This window comes from Meriones unguiculatus, chromosome 5 (assembly GCF_030254825.1).
Source record: "Meriones unguiculatus strain TT.TT164.6M chromosome 5, Bangor_MerUng_6.1, whole genome shotgun sequence".
NCBI classification, from domain to species: Eukaryota; Metazoa; Chordata; class Mammalia; order Rodentia; family Muridae; genus Meriones; species Meriones unguiculatus.
In genome coordinates, this window is record NC_083353.1 from 117,201,585 (window position 1) to 117,220,796 (window position 19,212).

The window sequence follows — 19,212 nt, forward strand, 5'->3', positions numbered from 1 at the left end:
TGTGTTTGTAGCACACTTTACTGAAGATTTGAAGAGATGGAGGTTTACATAGAAAAAAAATACAAAAACCGTAAAAGTTGAATAGACATTGTGAGCATAAAATACCCCTCATTTCCACCGCACGGGCGCTGGCTCTCTAGGAGGGCACTTGCCTACCTGGGCCCTTTCTTGCTTTATATACAAAAGCCAAGTTCCGGATACTTTTTAAAGAAATTTATTTCAGAGATCAGGTTTCACTGTGCAGTCCATACTGGTCTCATTCTCCTTCCGGAGGGAGAGGGGATTGCAGGCATGCAGCCAGGCACCTGGCTGGGCTTATCAGTTAGCTACATTCTCTAAGTCTGGCAAAAAGGTAATTTTCTTTCTGATCTGTAAAATAGGTTATCCAAGGTGCCACTGCCCCCTGCTACCATAGCTTTGAGACAGAAAATAGGATTTCAGCAGGGGTCAGACCCAGATGGCCACTGGATAGAAACCCTGAGGGGAGCTCACCCTCCCTATTCTATTGTTTCTCTTCTGCGGATAGAGGTTAGCATATCTGCAAGGCCAGGGTGTCAGGAGCTCTCTCCTGAGCCTCTGCCATAGGCACTCAGTCTTCACAGCCTGGGAAAGCGTGGGGATGTAAGGTCACACCTTAGGCCTCTTCACCTATCACAGAGGTCTAGGACACAGAACCGCGTACACACATATACATAAGCTCTCTCTCTCTCTCTCTCTCTTACTCTCTGGGTGTGTGTATCTGTGATTTTATTATTATTATTCTTCATTTGTTTGGGCCTTTGTGATTTTTGGTTTTGTTTTTTGGTCAGGACACATTCCTTCCATTCCTATGTCCTATGTCACTTTGGTGATATTTTGTTACAATCTGCTCTGTCAGGGTTAGACCCTGTGAGGCAGAAGACCTTTCAACCTGTCCCTAACTGTCATTTCTGACATTATCTGCTAACTAGATAACACCAGGTTTTCATTCCCCGGGCAGAGGGCTCTCTATTACCAAGACTTGGGGACCGTCGTTCACCTCACAGGCCCAGCAACATGGACGGCCATGCCTGGTCCACTCTCCCTTGCCTTTCACATGGCTGCTAAGTGGAACAGAGCCAGGAAACAAATAATTTCCACCCCCAGATGCCTAGGGGAGCAGGCTGGATGGGCTTGGGGGCAACAATTACGCCTGCGACTTTGTAGAAACCAAGGGGTCTAGAGCTGCTTTCTAAAAAACAGCATCAAGGGAATATACTCCCTGCTTCACACCTCCAGGCCTTGCTACCACCCTGACAGAATTCCAAAGTCCACATCCACACAGGGAGCGCAGGGCACACAAAGGACTGACTGGCCTTTTTCCTACCTGGCATGTTGGCAAGGGACCACGTCCAACTTCTGTCACTCAACATGCCCCTGGACACACCCTACCCTTCCCTGACTTCAGGACTCTCCATTCTCTCCCTTGGAATGCTCCTTCGGATCCACCTGTCCTTGGCTCAGGAGTCAATGCAGATGCTGGGCCTCAGCAGCCTCCCCTAAGGTGACACTGAGCATTGACCTTGGTGTGCCCTCCCCCTCCACAGCACTTCCCACTACCTACAAGTCCCCTTAGTTTTGCCTCGAGGCTAAAGCAAGCTCTTCCGCCACCCTGTCTGTTTTGCTCGTGGACACATTCCCAGAGCCTGTCACCCCTCAGAAGTTAAACAACCACTCACAAAGCCAAAGAAGGAAAGAAAAACAACAACCCGAGCAACTTCCCTAAACTCTCTGGGCCTCACTTTCTTAATCTTCAATTTAGGCCCGCAGGGCACAGTGGTGAGCAGCTGGGACTACCCAGCTCCTCAGGAAGCTGAGGCAGGAGGATCACTGGAGATATTAGCCCAGGGAAGAGAGGGAGACCTCACCTAAAAGAAAATGGCCCCAGCACAGTACCAGCTTGGTGGGATGAGGGAGGTACCCTAGTCAGGAGCCATGGTGACATGAGTGGAGAGGCAACTGTGACTATCTTCTGTGGTGACTCTCTACTAGGCCATGGGGGTCAGTTCACAAAGGAAGAACGTATGACCCACGCGGGAACCCAACATCTGGACTGACCTGCTTCCGATAGGAAAGGGTTGTATATCCCTCCGTGTGCCAAGATGCTGCTCGCATAAAAGCCTGAAATATATGAGGCTGGAGCTTCCAAAAATGATGCTCCCAGGCGGTACAGCTAGGGAAGAGCGCCAGGGCCGGGATCTGCAAACACGGGCTGCATCTGTCACAGGGCTTGTGACATAGTAGTCTTTCTGGGGGCCCTGACATCCTTTGACAGCAGGATCCCTATACAATGCACTAGGAAGCGGGCCCAGGAAAAGTCCAGCTACCACCCCCATATGGTGGGGCACGGATATGGGTTAAATTGCTTTGAGTTAAGGAGAGGGAATTTTGAGCTACAGAAGGACCGGGCAGCTTGTCTGTGTCCCTCCTCTGAGATGCTACCAGCCTCCTCCCATATACTAACATTTGCATACTTCCGGCGTGGTCACCCAGCCTGTGCCGGGCCCTGGGGTCTGCCCCAGCACCAAAAACCACAGAAATGACATCAATAAATATTAGCCATCCTCCTCTCAGACACTGTTCCCTCAAGACCTCTTCCCTGAGACCACCAGATCCCTCCTATCTATGACGGGCAGTTGCTGTAGGGACCACCCTACCCCAGTGCATAGCTCCCCAGTCTGGCTCCTTAGCTGGAGCTGAAGCTCCCAAGGGTAGTACCGATGCTTATTTCTTGAAGATGTGGATGTGCTCAGCACTGTGAGGCACTGTCCATAGTCGAGGTAGGTGAATGTTATACCCATTTTACAGATGGGGAAACTGAGGCACCATGACATTAATACGACCAAGGCCGCACACCAGGGTCAGGCTAGACTGACTCCAGAACCCTTGTTCCTCACCTCTGTAAGCATCCCCTCACCGCTGCCCTGCCCATTTCTTGCATCCTCACAGATGCGCATCCCTGAGTTCTGGGCACAACACGCCCAGGTTGGATCTCTCTTCCTGAGGCTCCAGGCTACTAGAACTGACTCCAAATGGGGAAGCAGACCCCAGAAAGCCTTGAGAGGGCAGCAGAGAGACAGATCCAGGCCCTCCAGAGGGAGAGAAGCAAGGGGCCAAGGACTGGATCATTTAACTGGCACAGCATGGCCGAGGCACTTTATAATAGCATCCTCCCCTTCCCAGTGCTGAGCAGAGAAGAAAGGGGACACACAGAGGAGCTGAGGTGGGCCTGCCAAGGTCAGGCAGCTGGAAATGCCGGGCCCCGATGCAGGATTCCCTACCTCCAAGCCTTGCCTCAGTCTGGAGCCACCGGCCCCTGCAGGAGCACTGCCCAAGGAGCAAAGCCACCTGAGTAGCTCTTCCCCAGTTTCTGTCCAACAACTATGTTGCAGCCACGCTTAAATCTGGCCCTGTTTGCAGGGCTGGAGCCTTCGGCTGTCGCTATCCTCAGGCAGCAGTAGTGGGGCCGACAGACGGCGTACACAGTCAGGTGGGTGTGTGACCCATGTGCCACCTGTCCTCGGGCCACCAGAGTGACAGCAGCAGAGTTTAAGGTTCCAGCGGCTGAGAAGGGACCACCGGGTCTTGAGCTTTGGTGTCTGGTGATTCGCATGGTTGAGTCCACTGGGGTTCTGGCTCCTGGACCATCCTGGGGCATCTCTGGCCATGGCTTCCAGCTTGCCTCCTAGCGCCCCCTTCTCCCCTGCCCTTCTGGGCTCATACAGCCAGACCAGCTCCTCTGGAAGTACCTGACACCTTGGGTTTATTTTGGGGGGTGGGGGTTGTGCAAGATCAGGCAGTTTGCTCCTGGTAAGAACAGCGGCCCTGCTTGGCTCTCTTGGCACTTCCGAAGACTGTCCCTGAAGGTTCCCTCCCAGTTCCCTACTTCCTGGACCCGTCCCCCCCATCGCTGTCCTCCACAGTCTTTCATTCTTTCACAAGCCGGTAGATGTGATGCTGAGCCCCGTGCTCGCTGGCTGATACTTCGAAGACGTACGCAATACACAGCAGGGTCTCCTGGGTGTCCCGGTTGGTGACCACCTGCAGGTTGGAGGAAGGTGAGGGTCAGAGAGCTGGCTGGGGAAGCCAGGGGCGCTGGCCACCGAGGCACCGCAGCCCGGCGCATGGCCACGCCGTACCTGCAGGATGGTGAAGTTCTCCAGCACGCTGTTCATCATGTACTTCTCCGGCAAGTGCTTCAGCTTGTGGATGAAGTTGACCATGTACTCACACAGCGGGGACCGGTGGATCCGGTACACGTAGTGGCCGTTCTCGTAGTGCGCGTACTCGGTCTGCAGAAGCCCCGGGGGAGGGGCAGGAGAGGATCAGCCTCGTCCCTTCCCCTCCTTCCCCAAGCCCAGTTCAACGGGGACGTGTAAAGATCTGATCGCCACCCATGGGGAGCAGAGGCGGAAGACAAGCCAGGAGCGAGCAGAGTCATCCTCTGAGGGTTCAGGACGCTACGGCCAGGCCTCTCCCCCTTGCCACTGACGTGACAGGCGGACACCTCCAGGAGAGGGAAATGTTAGGCAATGAGATGGGGCAGGCGCTGCGCGAGAGGCCGTGGTGGGGGAGGGCACCAGCACCTTTGCGATGGAGCCGCCATATGCATGAACCTTGGTGGTGGGTGCTGCCGGCATAGGAGCCGGATGGATGGCAGGTGGGATGATGACAGGATAGAGACGTGGACGCCTCAAAACCTCATTATCTTTAACACCGAAACGGGACAAAAGACGGCACACCCACACACCCACCGCCAAGACTGAGACAGTTACATGAATGGGTTCAGCAGGTATCAAACACTCCCTGGCAATTCTGAGGTTGGGACTCCAAAGTCAAGATCCCTTCCCAGGGCCAGGCTGGCACTTGGCTGTTTGACATGAGGTGGCTGTCAACCCCAGTTGGAGAGGACGCCATCAAATAAGACCCCGGGGAGCCAAGAGCTGACCAGAGTGACATCATGAACAGTGTCATGGGGTTACAGACTTTAGGCCCACGAGTATGATGGGATGCAGGCTTTAGAGCCATTTTTGTCATTACTCAATAGGACCAGAATGTCACAGCCCCCGGAACCAGCACATGGTGGGGATGACGGGATACCTCCTTAGAGAGAAGTGTGTGTGAGGAACGGGGGTGGGGGAGGGGTACAGGGATCAAGACCCTGCTCCTCTCGGCTTGTGCTCACCACCAAGCCGCCTGCCCTTGACGGGGTGAGAGGCAGGAGCTTCCGCCCAAGTGTACGGTCTCCAGGGCACTCCCAACCTGAAAGGTAAGCTGTGTGCTGCTGGGATGCTAGGGCAGAGGGATCTAAAGATGGCCTCAAGGAAGGGAGGAAGAGGGAGAGATGGACAGAGGAAGGAAAGAAGGAAGAGGGAGAGATGGACAGAGGAAGGAAAGAAGGAAAAAAGAAAGGAACTAAGAAAGAGGGAGAGGAGAAAGAAGGAGGGGGAGAGTAAGGGTTGACAGTAAGCTCAGTGGTTGAGTTCCTGCCTGGCACATGCCAGGTTCTTACAGAAACCCAAACACCTGTAGAAAAGGGACCCCTAAGTTTTCGGCATCCATGGAGCAAAAGGTAAGGAGCAAAGGATCCCTGAACATCCCTTCTCACCTCTACTCCACCTCTAGAGAGCTGTGCGACTGGGAAAGGCCTCTCCTATCCCTGGGCCCAGCTGTCAACGACACAGCTGGATTAGGGAGAAATCCCTTGGGCTAGCATGTGCTCCAGCTAGCATGGGCTAGATGTGGGGTGCTTGCAAGGAAGGTTCAAGAGGAATGTCAGCCAGAAGAGTCAGCTGGGGCTCTGAGGCGGCCCGACAGGCAATTAAATCAGTCATTTATCAGATGCCTCACACCCAACCCAAAACATGCACTTCCTGAAGGTACACAGAAGCCACAAGGAGCCAGGGGCCTCCCTTAGCCACCGTGCCAGCAGGAGAGAGCCAGCGAAAGGGAGCACACAGACCAGGCCCTGCACCCACCGGGTGGACTCCTACCTCAACTTTCTCCACCACTTGCTTGCCGAACGAGCACACCTTGGTAGAGCAGGTAATGATCATGTTCTCGGGGCTCTCATACTGGCTGGAGACCCCATAGAAGGCGCTGCCCTCATCATCGATGTTGGTATTGAGGTCTGCCTGCCAGGGACACAGAAAGATATGGCTGTTTCCGGGTGTGCCTTTGGGGGTCCCAGCACAGGTTCTTTCTTGGACCAGAGAAGAGAATCGGGGTAGGGGGCCGCTGAGTGGAGCCTGTTAAGTTTAAGGAGTTACCCGTAGTAACTAGTCTTTGTGGGCACTTTATGTTTTGGGGTACTTGTGAGGCCGTGGCACACACAAACATTCATGGATGCCCACCAGGACGGCGTGTCTTCACGCACAACCTTGACCACAGCTCTGGAAGTGGTCCCTAGGCAAAGCTGCGACCCAGTTTTCTCCAATGAGGGAAGGAACAGCTCCCATTCCCTGATCTGTAAGGCTCCCCGCTGGTTGCTTTCCTTATTTTTGCAACAGTTTCATCTGCAGCTAAATGTTTTAGGCCATCTAACAAATGTCAAGGCAAAGATGCAGTGAAAACGAACGGCCTGGTGGCCATTGCTCCGCGTGTAAACCAAGCACGTGATAAACAAAAGCCCGTGTCTTTAACTTTTCTTTTAGTTTTGTTTTTTGCCTTTGTGATTTTTTTTTTTTCTGTTTTGATACTTACTTCACACACATGCGCTGTAAAAAGTTAACAGGGAAGTGACCTGAGATAAGGACTAGCCTTGTTTTAATGTCTGATGAACTGTTTATGAACAATCCAATCCTAATTGTTAAGAACACATGTATTAGGGCTCGGTGGCTCGCGCCTGTAATCCTGGCACTCAGGGAGGCAGAGGCAAGTGGGTCTTTATGAGTTCGAGGCCAGCCTGGTCTACTAAGCAAGTCCAGGACAGCCAAGGCGACACAGAGAAACCTTGTCTCAAAAAACTAAAACAAACAAATAAACAAACAAAAAAACAAAACAGAAGAAGAACACAAGTATTAATAGTCACATAAGTGGAATAAAAGCTTTATGAATGGACTTTCACCTACAAAAAAAAAAAAAAAAGAGAGAGCAAGACTTGGGTACAGCTTAGCAGGAGAACCTTTGGCCTGGAAGAACCAAAAAGAAAGAAGAAAAAGGGGGGGAAAGGTACTACCCCCATACACAGTGTAATTCTTTCTGGTTTGTTTCCAAAACAATGAGAGCTGGGTTCACAGTTCCCACATGGGAACCCAGAGATTACTTCTTGGTGGGATGTTTTATTAATTACTTCAGGATCGCTGTGACTAAATACCAAAACAAAACAGAAAACCTGACAGAGGACAGGTTTCTCTCACTCCCTGCAGCAGGGAAGGCATGGCAGAACGATTCCATCCTGGTGGAACATGAGATGGTGGCTGTCCCACGGCCTGGCACAGGAGGCAGAGAACACAAGCCCAAACCAGGAGGGGGTACCACCTTCAAGGACCTGCCACTAGAGTCTTATTTCCAGAGGCAAGGCCACACCTCTTAAAAGCTCACAGCCTTCAAAACAGAACCACAAGCCAGGGACCCAGCATTCCAAACGCAAGTCTGTGGGAGACAATGAAGATTCAAAGTATAACCTTAGCCCGGAGAGGGTCATGTCCATCTCACAGTACAAACACATGCAGTCAGAGGTATCCAGAGTACAGTCTCTGCTGAGGCAATCTGAGCTACGGACCCTACAAAATCAGAAAGAAACCCCACATCCTTCCCATTCACCACAAAACGATGTTGAAGGGAAAGAGGAAGGGAAGCAAGAAGAAACTCGGGTGCTGAAAGGAGGATGACTCAATGGTTAAAAGCACTTGCTGCTCTTACGGAGAACCTGAGCTCAGCCCCCGGCACCCATGCTGGGCTTATGTGCTCACATACACACGGAGACCTATACATGAAAATTTTTCAAAGGATTGGAGAGCTGGCTCAGAGGTTAAGTGCACTGACTGTTCTTCCAAAGGTCCCGATTTCAATTCCCAGCAACCACATGGTGGCTCACAACCATCTAACATGAGATCTGGTGCCCTCTTCTGGTGATCATGTGTACATGCAGGCAAAACACTGTATACATAATAAATAAATGTATGAATAAATAAATCTTAAGAAAAAAAATATAGAGCTAGGCGCAGTGGCCCACGCTTGTGATCCCAGCACTCAGGAGGCAGAGTCAGGCGGATCTCTGTGGGTTTGAGGCCAGCCTGCTCTACAAAGAGTACAGGACAGCCAAAACTACACAGAGAAACTCTGTCTCGAAAAACAAACAAATCTTTAAAAGAAAAAATGCGGCAACTCAGCAAAGTAAACACGATATTCTGTAGCTCCATATCTGATATCCATCCAGCGATATCTGAGGAGCAAGAGCTTGGCTATTCCAGGCCCCGTGGCTCTGCCTTTTGCAGGCACGCCTCTCCTCTGGGCCGGCTCCACTGGGTACCTACAGTTTTCTTTGGCCTCCATCCCACATCCCCAGCGTCTTCAATGCCCTGAGGTGTCTACTGCGACTGAGGCTTACTCACCCCTAGGAAGGAATCCAGCCTTTCTGTATACCGTGTGACCTCAGGGGTTCTTTCTACAACCCTGATATAAGCCCCACGGCCCTGTGATTCGTGCGTTCCGTACAGCCACAAAGCCAGCACACACACGGATGACGGCAAGTTCCGCTGCTAAGTCAAGAGGTAGCTGGGTCCCCATGGACCGTGGCAAGGGTCCCTGAGTACCCACGGGGCTGAACTGGGTAAACATTTCCAGATGGACACGCCTCTAGCTCTTTGGTTTGCGGAGGGTGCTTTCGGCTTTTAAAATTTCTTGCCCATTTATTTTATGAGTATACCCATGCCCGAGGAGGCGTGTAGAAGCCAAAGGACTGGTGCATTCCCTCTCTCCTTCCACCACGTGCATCCTGAAAGCTGCACGCAGGTCATCAGGCTTGGAGGTGGGTGTATGTACGCCGAGTCATCTCACTGAACCAAACATATGCCTCTTTATTTTAATTAGGAATCATTTTAATTTTTTTATATATATTGTATGTGTGCATGTGTGGAAAGATGCTGTCGCCTTGCTGGATTGGCCTGATTTTGTTCGCCGTGAAAACCTCTATCGCCACCCATTTTCCTATAACTGACATACGGAAGGGTGATTCGTGTTTTGCTTGTTTTTTGTTTGTTTTTCTTTTCCCAAGACAAGGTCTCTCACGTCGGTCTGGCTGTCCTGGAGCTGACCCTGACCAGCCTGCCTCTGCCTCCCAAGTGCTGGAATTAAAGACGTGTGCCACTATGCCTGACCAGAGGCTGAGCCTTATGGTGAGGCTTCTTCACCTTCCACATGACACAGAGGTAACTGTCCGGTGGACCACAGTGTAGGCTGTGAGCTGCCAATCATGATGTAGGTTCTCAGACTCCTCCACAGAACCCAGGAAGGTCTGGGTAGGCTCTGAGCACCAGTGACGGAGCAGTCTTACTCATGGCCACTAGGTGGCGCTCAAGCACTAGTTTTCTCTCCTTTGGCCACTTCCTTTCAACAGCAAAATCTTTGTGTAAACTGACAAGGGAGTGTTAATTACCCTGTAATTAATGTGGCAAGGAAGACATATTATATGCACTCGTGTGTGTACACATACACACAGAGACACACACTGAAGACTAAGCTGATGAGCACTGCATGCTGAGTGAGGAAAGCAATATGGAACAGAATGAAGAAATGTTTTGTTTTGTTTTTAGGATGCCTCAGTGCACTGTGCACAGCTTAAATGGATCCATCCACCAGGAGGAAGGAAAAACAATTAAAACAGCATCCAAGCCAATGTTTTGCCTCTGAAACAAGCAGACCCCTTTACACTGCCCACCCCAACCCAGGACGACTTCAGTTTCCCCACCCTGCCTCCTCCACAATCCTGTGGGTGAGGACAGCTGTAGGGTGTGGAGCCCGGCAGGTGGAGCAACCTCTGAGACCCAGAGGATGTGGGCCAGCCACGGCTCCGGGTCTTCCTGGGACAAGTGAAGTGAGCACGGACCTGAACCCAGACTTTTTCCCATGTTCTCTACGTCCTACGACCATCCCCGGAGACCAGGTTGGCCAGCTTGGCCTAAAAATGTTGACAGTTTGTGAAGTTAGATTATGCTGGGACTAGAGTGATAGAGCAGAAATGAGGACCATGCAGCAAAAACACACAAAACGCTGTCATGGGCCCCAACGGCCAGGGCACTGTATGGTGACACTACTCAGATGACAAACATGTGGCCACAGGCCTCTGCCCAGTGTCACCCCCATTACCACACAGACGTGTGCATGTGTGTTGGTGCGCACGTGGGGGTCAGAGGACAGCTTGCATGAGTCCATTTTCTGCGTGTTTAAGGAGCTGAACTCAAGTCATCAGGCTTGATGGCAAACACCTGGACTCCCTGAGCCATCTTGCCAGACCTTGTGATGTCTTTCATCTAATTTGTTTATGTTGGTTTTGGGGGGAAAGGTTTCTTTGTGTAGTCCTGGCTGTGCTGGAACTCACTCTGTAGACCAGGCTGGCCTCGAACTCAGAGTTCCATGTGCTTCTGCCTCTCAAGTGCTGGGACTATAGGAGTGTGATTCTACCACCTGGTGACATCAGTTCTCTTCTATTCCTTAATTTTGCCCTAAGCAATAAAATCTTGAAAACAAGGACTCTGGTTTTGTTGATTTTGGTTCTGGCTTTTATGTGTTTTGTTGTTGTTGTTGTTTTCCTGAGATGGGGTTTCTCTGTAATAGCCCTGGCTGTCTTAGAATTCACTTTGTAGACCAGGCTGGCCTCAAGCTCACAGAGAGCTATCCGCCTGTCTCTACCTCCCAAGTGCTGAGATTTAAAGGCATGAGCCACCATGCCCAGCTTGTTTTTTTTTTTTCTTATATAAACCAAATCAGCTACTAAATAAAATGTATCAGTAGATGTAGCATTTTTCAGACATCTCTGGGAAAGCCCCGATACTAAAAAGCGGCTCAGGCCACATGTCATGTGACCCATGTCATGTGACTTCCCCGGGGAAAGGTCCCTGGGAGCAATAACTGTGCTTGCTCCCTGGCACACCTGGCCTTTCAATCAAGGCTGATGGAGCTATTCTGCTGCTCAACTCTGGGTGGCGCTGTGATGGGGGAAGCCAGGTCCCTGGGTATAGTAGAGCTACTTTTCCCCTGAGTTTGGGACCCCAACTTGAGCTCTCCATCTCAGATACACTCTTAATTCTTTGGTCACCTCCCACAACTTCAAAACACTTATGTGTTTATGGATGAATATCCAGCCAGAGCCCAGCATTTCTTGGGACTATGGGCAGAAAAATAAGGATAAGGAATATTTGTGTACTATGAAAGAATTTGTAAACAAAAACAAAGTAGGATTAGTGAATCGGAGGGAGCCCAGAATCACCCTAGAATCTGGCCTGTGATGCACAGATCCAGAAGATGGCCGCCAGTGCCAGAGGCCCGTTCCACAGCACCTCAGCTAGTCCTTGGGCTCCAGTGCCCATCCAAATCTACCACCACCTCACCCTGCAGCTGTAGTCCTGGACAGCTGTCCCTCTGTGTGACCAAGCCTTCTGAACACACCACCCCCTCCGCGCACCCTATTCATAGCCGTTCGTGAGGGTGGGCAGCTCATGGACTGGGCCCGGAACAGGTGTGAGAGATCGGGTGACTGACAGATGAGCTGACAGCCTTGATTGTCATGTGCTGGTATGTGTCTGGGAGGAATGTCAGGCCCAAGAGAGAGACGTGGGCTGCATGGGAGAAAGGCCTAGGGAATTGTCCTGCTTGCCTGGCTCCACCCAGTGTGCAGACTAGTGTCCCTTCCTCTGCCAAGGACAGGCAGCCTGGGCTAGTTTTTTTTGGGGGGGTTCCATTTCTCAGACCCCACTCCACTGGGCTTGGGCCTTAACAGTCCTACCTCCTCCCCCGCTGCACCTTGATCCCATTTGCACGGGGGATAAGCCCAGGCAGGCTGCAAGGGCTAGCATTCCGGCCCTCAGTGCGGACAGATACTCTCAGGGGAGGGAGGCAGCAGCTTGGAGTCAGGGAAGTCAAAGTGGCCTCTGCTCTAGGTTGGGTTCTCACCAGCTCCCCAGCACCTGGGAGGCAGACTGAGCAAACAAAGGCGGTAGGAGGAAGGCTGGCTGTGAGACAGGCAACAACAGCTTCTTGCCTGGACAGGTTTCCTTCCTAAGTGTGTGTGGCCAAGCCCACAGCAGACAGCGGGAGGAGGAGGGACCAGGCCAGGGGGCAGGGGACTGCCCATGACTGACTTAGACTCACTATCGGCAAATGGCAAATGTTCCTCACTACATTTTCTGCCTTTGAGCCCCTCCACATGAGGACAGACAAATGATGGCTACTAAATGCCCAGGCCTCTTGCTCACCCTCCCTAAGGAGGTGGCACTCAAGCTGGGGCTAGAGGAGAAGTACAGGGTCTCACCTGAGCTCCCAGCTGGGAGCCCACAACAATTGCTAATGTTTAAGATGGAGAAACTCAGGCACAGAAGCCCAGACTCACTCAAGATCCAGCTGTCAAGGGAAATGGCTGCATCCCATAGGGACAGTTGGGCCTAAAAGTCAGCTGCCTGTCATGCTGGCAGGACCCTCTTATATCCGCAAGGGATAGCCTGTACTGCCCCAGGTCCAAGACCCCCAGAGTCTGGGTAGGCAATGACCACGTGGGCTATTTATACAACCATGGCCAACCATGGCTGTGGGATCTGCCCAGCCAAACTTCTGGTGTCCCAGCTGTGTCCTTCCTGTATCAGTTCCCTACCCATGTCCCCTGAGGGAAGACAAGAGTAAACGGGCCCAACAAGGTGGTAGAAGGAGACTCTAGTTTTACTTGCACTTGAAAGGAAGACTTTGCCAACATTTCCTGGGAGAAAGGTCAAGATCCAGAAAAGCAAAAGACCCCGTTGCTTTCCTCTCGGACTGTATGGTCAGAGCGCTAAGTCTGCCCTCTTCTCTGCTACCAACCGGCATTTCTGGGAGCCCTTCAAGCAATCCAGAACCTTCTCTTGGGAGCAGGATGAGCACCTGGGGGGCATTTTGTGTGGGAGGTTGGATTGCCTGACCCCTGGGGCCCTACTGTTGAGGTCTAACGTCTGGTTCTGTACGACAACAAACTGGGTTAAGTGTGGTAAAGGTGTTTATCCTGATCATAACTCAGTTTCTCCTCTGAAAACAAGATTACCAACCAGATCCACCTTTGAAGACATGGCAAGATTCACAGATTCTGTGAGCTGCTAAAGCGAGTGTTCCTATGATCTTTCTATGTTCACTGAATACACCAAGAAGGACCACAGGAGAGCCCACCCAAGAATGCATGCCTCAGACCTAAGCCCTTGTCAGTTTCCCCAGTTTGTGAAACGGGGACCCTAAGATGAGCCTTACTTGAAACATGTCTAGCAGAATACAAACTATTGTCACCAAGTGCACTGGGGTGCAGCTCAGCAGTCTAGGGCGCACCTGGAATGTTTCGTACAGGGACTGCCTCAAGTATGCAGGGCTCCATATACCCAAACCTTAAATAGGAGGAAACTACCAGCCAAAAGAAGGTGGCAGCTAGCACTTTAAATATGTCTTGTTCTCCAAGGTAACACACTGATGGACATAGCATGCCACTGCCAGCTGCTCCTCCCTTCTGACTCCAATCACATCCCAAGGCAAGTGCCAGGAGAGCCACTCAGTGGTCACCTCACTCTGGAGGGGAACCCAGGATCCTGCTAAACACACCAGAACTTGGAGGCTGCCGGTATACCACAGTGTGGGTAACCGAAACCCACAACAAAGCGGCTGGGTCCACATTTCCCTGGTTCATCGGAGCAAGGTGCAGCCATACAAACAATTACACCCCGTGCAGGGCTTCAGAAAGGACCCCACAGGGAGCTACACAGAATTCTTTCCTAACGCTTGCAGTGCGGAGATAATGGCTGGGATTCCAGTGGCCATGACCTTGAGGGCAGAGGTCATATACAGGTCGAGAAGGGCAAGGAGAGATGACTCAGGCTACTGGGATATCACAGAACAGTCAGACCACCCCTGGGGGGTCTACTCTACATGAATAGAAAACTATTGATTCAGGCTTCCTCTACATGAATGGAAAACTATTGATTCAGGCCTCGATGCTCTGGGCTTTGGACAACACACACTCTGGGACAACACTGACCTGAGCCAAAAATTCTACAAAAGTAAGGAAGCCTCCAAGAAAACAGACCAAGCAAAGAAACTGGAAAATGCAAAAATGATAACTGAGGGGTTTGCCTCACCTAAGTTCAAGCCTCAGAACCTACACAGAAAAGTCAGGCTCAGCGCCATACCCGTTATCCCAGCTCTGGTGAAAGAGGCGGGTGGATCCCTGGAGCTCTTTGGTCTAGCGTAATCAGTGATCTCCATGACAACAGGAGACACACAAACACACAACACACAAACAGGCTGATGACTCACACCCACAATCCTGACACTTGGGAGGCTGAGACATGAGGATCGCTACAAAGTTTGAGGACAACCTGAACTACCTTATGAGTCCCAGGCCAGCCTACACTATACAGTGAGATACAGTTTCAACTCCCCTACCACTCCTGCAAAGAGCAAAAAGCAGGGAGTGGGGTAGCACTGGGGATTCGGGAAAATGAGAGTGAAACGTAGAACATAAATGTCCCCAAATAGAAAGATTCTGATCTTATGATTAAAGGTACCCACCAGGTATACAGCCAGAGATGGGAAGAAAGAGAGCATCAGTGTAAAACTGAAAACTCAGAAATCAAGGAAGTGTTAAAACTTCCAGAGAGGAAAAAAAAGATGCATACCATAAAAATCTCCTATGTGCAGGGAACAGAACAGGCATCAGGCACGCACATCAGGAGACGGCAGAGTCACGCATTTACAAATGGCCGCTGTACTCGTGGTGGTGGACACTTGTAATCCCAGAACCCAGGAAGCTGAGGCAGAAAAGATCTAGAATTCTAGATCAGCCTGAGGTATATATCCCAAGACCCTGTGTGTGTGTGTGTGTGTGTGTGTGTGCATGTAACACATGCGTGCACAGGGCATGAAGCTCAGCCATAAAGTACTTCTCTAACATGTGCAAGACCCATGTGTTCAATACCTAGCACCAAGCAAAAGAGAGACAGAGAAAGAGAGAGAGAGAGAGAGAAAACAGTTTTTGATCTACATTTTCTATCCATCAAGTATAAGCACGTACACAGACGCGCTCACAGGCACACTTCGAATAGGGAGATTCATTTACAGGCCGTGGCGGTCAGTTCCGTTTCAGCCTGCCACAGGCGAGAGTCATTTGGGAAGAGGAAACCTCAACGGAGGAAATTCATCCACAAGGCTGGACTGCAGGCCAGTCTGCAGTGCGTTTTCTCGGTTGATGTGGAGGGCCCAGCCCACCGCGGGTGGCACCATCCCCGGGACGGTGGTCCCACATGCTATGAGGAAGGCGGACTGAGCAGTAAGCAGCACCCCTCCATGGCCTCTGCATCAGCTCCTGCCTCCAGGATCCTGCCGTGAGTCCCTGCCCTGACTTCCCCTGGATGAAGGCCTGGAAGATCCCAGAGACTATGTGTTGATACTACTTAGGAGAGGCTCAGTCTGACAGCCACGTAACTAACGGTTCACTCTGGAGCAGAGAACCGAGCCACCCAGAAAAAGAATCTCCAGGAGGAACAAGGGACTAATAAGATATCAGCTAGGAGCATTTTGAAAAAAAAAAAAAAGAACAAAAAGCCAAAGCATTTCTTTGTAAATTTATATGGTGGCTCTATGAAACAATCTGTAAAATTTGAAGAATAACCTCATTTAAAATATTCAATTTATATATACAAACTCATTTACATATTAGAAAAAGGAAAGGTGAACAATGAAGGAAATGTAGTCGTAATTTTAACCCTTCAGCTCTCTGGAGAACAAGCCACACTGTCAAACCAAACACACACATTCCATGGCTTTAGCTAAGGCGTATGACTCACCCCGTGTGAGAAGACTGGGGTGATGGGGAATGATGTGGAGCAGACTTTTCTTCTATAATAAAATAAATCTAGAATGTCTCAGTGATGACATCAAGCGAGAGCAATATAAGGCGGGCGCATGCCCATAATCCCAGCATTCGGGAAGGCAGAGGCAGGTGGATCTCTGTGAGTTCCGGGCCAGCCTGTTCTACAAAGCCAAGTTCCAAGACAGCTAGTGCTACGCAGAAAAACCCTATCTCAAAAAAATTTTTTTTAATTAAAAAGAATATGGGAGAACAAGTGATTAATACATACAAGGTCCTGAGTCAATCACCAACACACTAACACATACACACACACACACACACACACACTCTCATATACACACTCCCTATTCTCCATCCCATAATAATTAATCCCTATAATTTAAGGACCATCTAGGATCTAACTCACCTTAATTTAACTGCTATGCTTTCTATTATTCTGTCTCACATACCTTTCTCCAAACTTCCCTGCTCCCTTCTTTCTTTTCTACTCAGACATTGCTAGGGAGGAAATGACCTTTCTTTTCTTTGCCTAGCAAATCCTGCCTACCCCAAATCCCGGTCCAGGTACCACCCTGCTTAGAGAACCAGCTATTTCTGCAATCATAGGGCAAAAAGCAGGCATTGTCAGGGTAAGATCTGGGGTCTCTAACATAGCTGGGGCTGACTTAGCGTTAGGGTGGGTGGAATAGGCATTCGTAGGTGGGGCCCGAAAGCCATCTGAAATACTGTGTACACCTTTGCCTCCTCTTTCCAGGACAAGGAACTTCCAGATCACCAAGAGGCTTGGGGGCAAATCAGGCTGAGACCATATGGGGCAGAGGTAGAAAGAAAGGTCCTGAAGGGCTATGGTGCAGCTCAGTGGTAGAACACTTATCTACCGAGGCTGAGGTCCTGGGCTCCAACTCCAGAGCTGAAAAACTTAAAAAACAAGCAACTAAAGAGCGGGAACGCTATCCAGCACTGAAAACTAAGTAAAGGAAAGCACCCAGGTGGTCCTCTGGCGTTAGCAGATGCCTGAGGAAGCAGGAAGAAGAGTCAGTCCCAGGTCTGGTGTCAGATACAGAAATAGTTCCATACCTCAAGTTTAGTCAGGTGCCTGAGGACTTCCTGCCCTTATTGGCCATTGGCCTGGTCTCCACCTATGTTCCTTCTGTGTTCTTTCCTAGGCCCTGGAAGAAAGCTGCAGCAGTTCTGCGCCTCTTGGTCTCAGAGGAGAGCGCTTGTGGACTGGCTCTAGGCACCCAGCACCCACCGTGGGCTGAGGGGAATGGACGAGGTTAAGTCTGTGGACTAAACTGCTTGAGACAGACAAGGGTATCTCCTGGTGGCCAGGGCTGCAGCAGGAGACATCCTTAGCTACATTCCTCTTTTCCCAGAGCTGCCTAGCCCAGTAAGATTCACAGATGAACACCAGAGAACCCCAGCTGGGGACCAGTATCAGGCCTGGAGCCAACAGTTCCAAGTGGACTCTCCCTCTCGCCCCTTAGTGTCACCCCTCCGTCTCTCCCCAGCACTACTGCCTCACTTCCTGACCAGGACCCTGCCCACAGCCACCATCAGAAAAGGACCCCTTGAGCTAGGGCGGGATTCAGGAAGGTTCCACCTTAGTATGCTGGAGGCTGTGATATCTATCTCCAGCCCAGAAAGAAATGGACCAAGATAAGGAAGGCAGAAGGAGAAAGGCAGAAAGAAAGGAAACAAAACAAAGGTCTTCCACCTTTGCAGCTCTGTGGTCTCACCACCACATTCTGGCACACATCTCCCACCATCGGTGGCTTCCTGTGTGAGCTCCTCTCCTCCCAGCCCACTTACCTGCCTCCTACACGGCGTCATGCCCAGCTTTCCTCTTCCCAGCTTTCCTGGCCATCTCAGGGCACTTACCCAGAACTTCACCAGGAAGAAGGCATTAGAGGGCCCCTGTTCAAATAGCTCCTTGAGGCCACCCTTCTTCTCGGGGAATTTGTCATAGATCTGGCGGATGTCCACGGCTTCGAGGTAGGGGTCACTGTAGCTTGGGCTTGACTGGCTGATGTGCACAAACAGGTGCTTGGTGCACTGCGGACAGAAGAACCGGTCTGAGAGTGACGCCAGAGGGTAGGGTAGAGAGACGACGCAGACTGCCTGCCTCGCTTATGATCTGGGGCAAATCTCTTTGCCTCTCTGGGCCTCAGTTTACTCACTGGGAAAAGAGAGATAAAAGTCAGGGGTAACCTGCTGTCCTAGACGGCGTGGATTGCATACCAGAGACTCCTTAGCTTCCTGTGCGCCCTTCAGAGCCCAGGAGTGGAGGGCAGGGGGAAGGGCAGGGTTAGGAGGAAAGGACACTAGAATAAGAGGAGAAATAGACAGGGGAGAAGCTGGAGGGAGCGGAAAGGGAGAAAGAAAGGCAGGAAGGCTTGAGGTCGGAGACCTGCAGAAAGCAACAGAAAGAACAGAGTGAAGAAGGGGGCAGGGCAGGCAGGAGGAAAGGAAAGGAACAAGTCATCTGCTAAGCCCTGAAGGAAGAGGAGGAAGGAAGGTAAATGAGCCAGAGAGGCAGAAAGGGTAGATAGAAGGTGAGGCCTCTGCTGCCAAGTCTACTATCAAGGCAGCGCCTCCAGTGCCAGAGCCATGTGGCACGGGGACAGAAGCTCCAGGATTTGAGGCCTTCTTTGAGGATAGGGCCTGTGGTGTTGGTGACTTATTCTGGGACCCTGCAACAGTAGCAGAGCCTCTGAGATTAAGACAGCCTCCCTTGGGGTAAGAGAGCGGGACACGGGAGACTTACTGTGTCGGGATCTTGCTGGCGCTCCAGGAAAGCGGAGAACTCCAACATCCAGAGCTTGGAGCTGGCCACACTGCGGCCTTGCCATGGGGGAGCTGGCGGTGCAGAGGGCGATGGGGTGGGTCCTGCAGGAGACTCAAAGCCTGCATGAATGGAGAGAGACACATGGAACCGGCCCCTGCTCATCCTCCCTGCTCATAGCCTCAGCGAGGACTGGACGAAGCCAGTGAACGTGTGCCCGGTGGCAGTGCGGACCCTGTGGCTGATCCAGCTCAGTGGTCCCAGGCTTCTCTGCACAGGCCCATGCTCAAGGCAGATAGGCTCTCAACAGCCCATGTTGCCTGGAAAGTTGCCAGGGCAGGCTCTTCAGGACTCTTGCCCTAAGGCTGTTTCAAGT

The 19,212-nt window shown here is 51.3% G+C and overlaps 1 protein-coding gene across 1 annotated transcript in view; it reads right to left on the minus strand.

Annotated features, from left to right (window-relative positions):
• The window catches only part of Tead4 (TEA domain transcription factor 4), a 74,839-nt gene continuing 55,627 nt past the window's right edge, over positions 1–19,212 (minus strand). Inside the window, exons 10-14 of the mRNA XM_060383415.1 lie at positions 18,819–18,958; positions 17,933–18,106; positions 6,012–6,152; positions 4,158–4,310; positions 1–4,059 (exon numbers count right to left, since the gene is read on the minus strand). Coding sequence (XP_060239398.1) covers positions 3,946–4,059; positions 4,158–4,310; positions 6,012–6,152; positions 17,933–18,106; positions 18,819–18,958 — 722 coding nt within the window. The 3' untranslated portion in view covers positions 1–3,945. The remainder of the gene's footprint in view (positions 4,060–4,157; positions 4,311–6,011; positions 6,153–17,932; positions 18,107–18,818; positions 18,959–19,212) is intronic.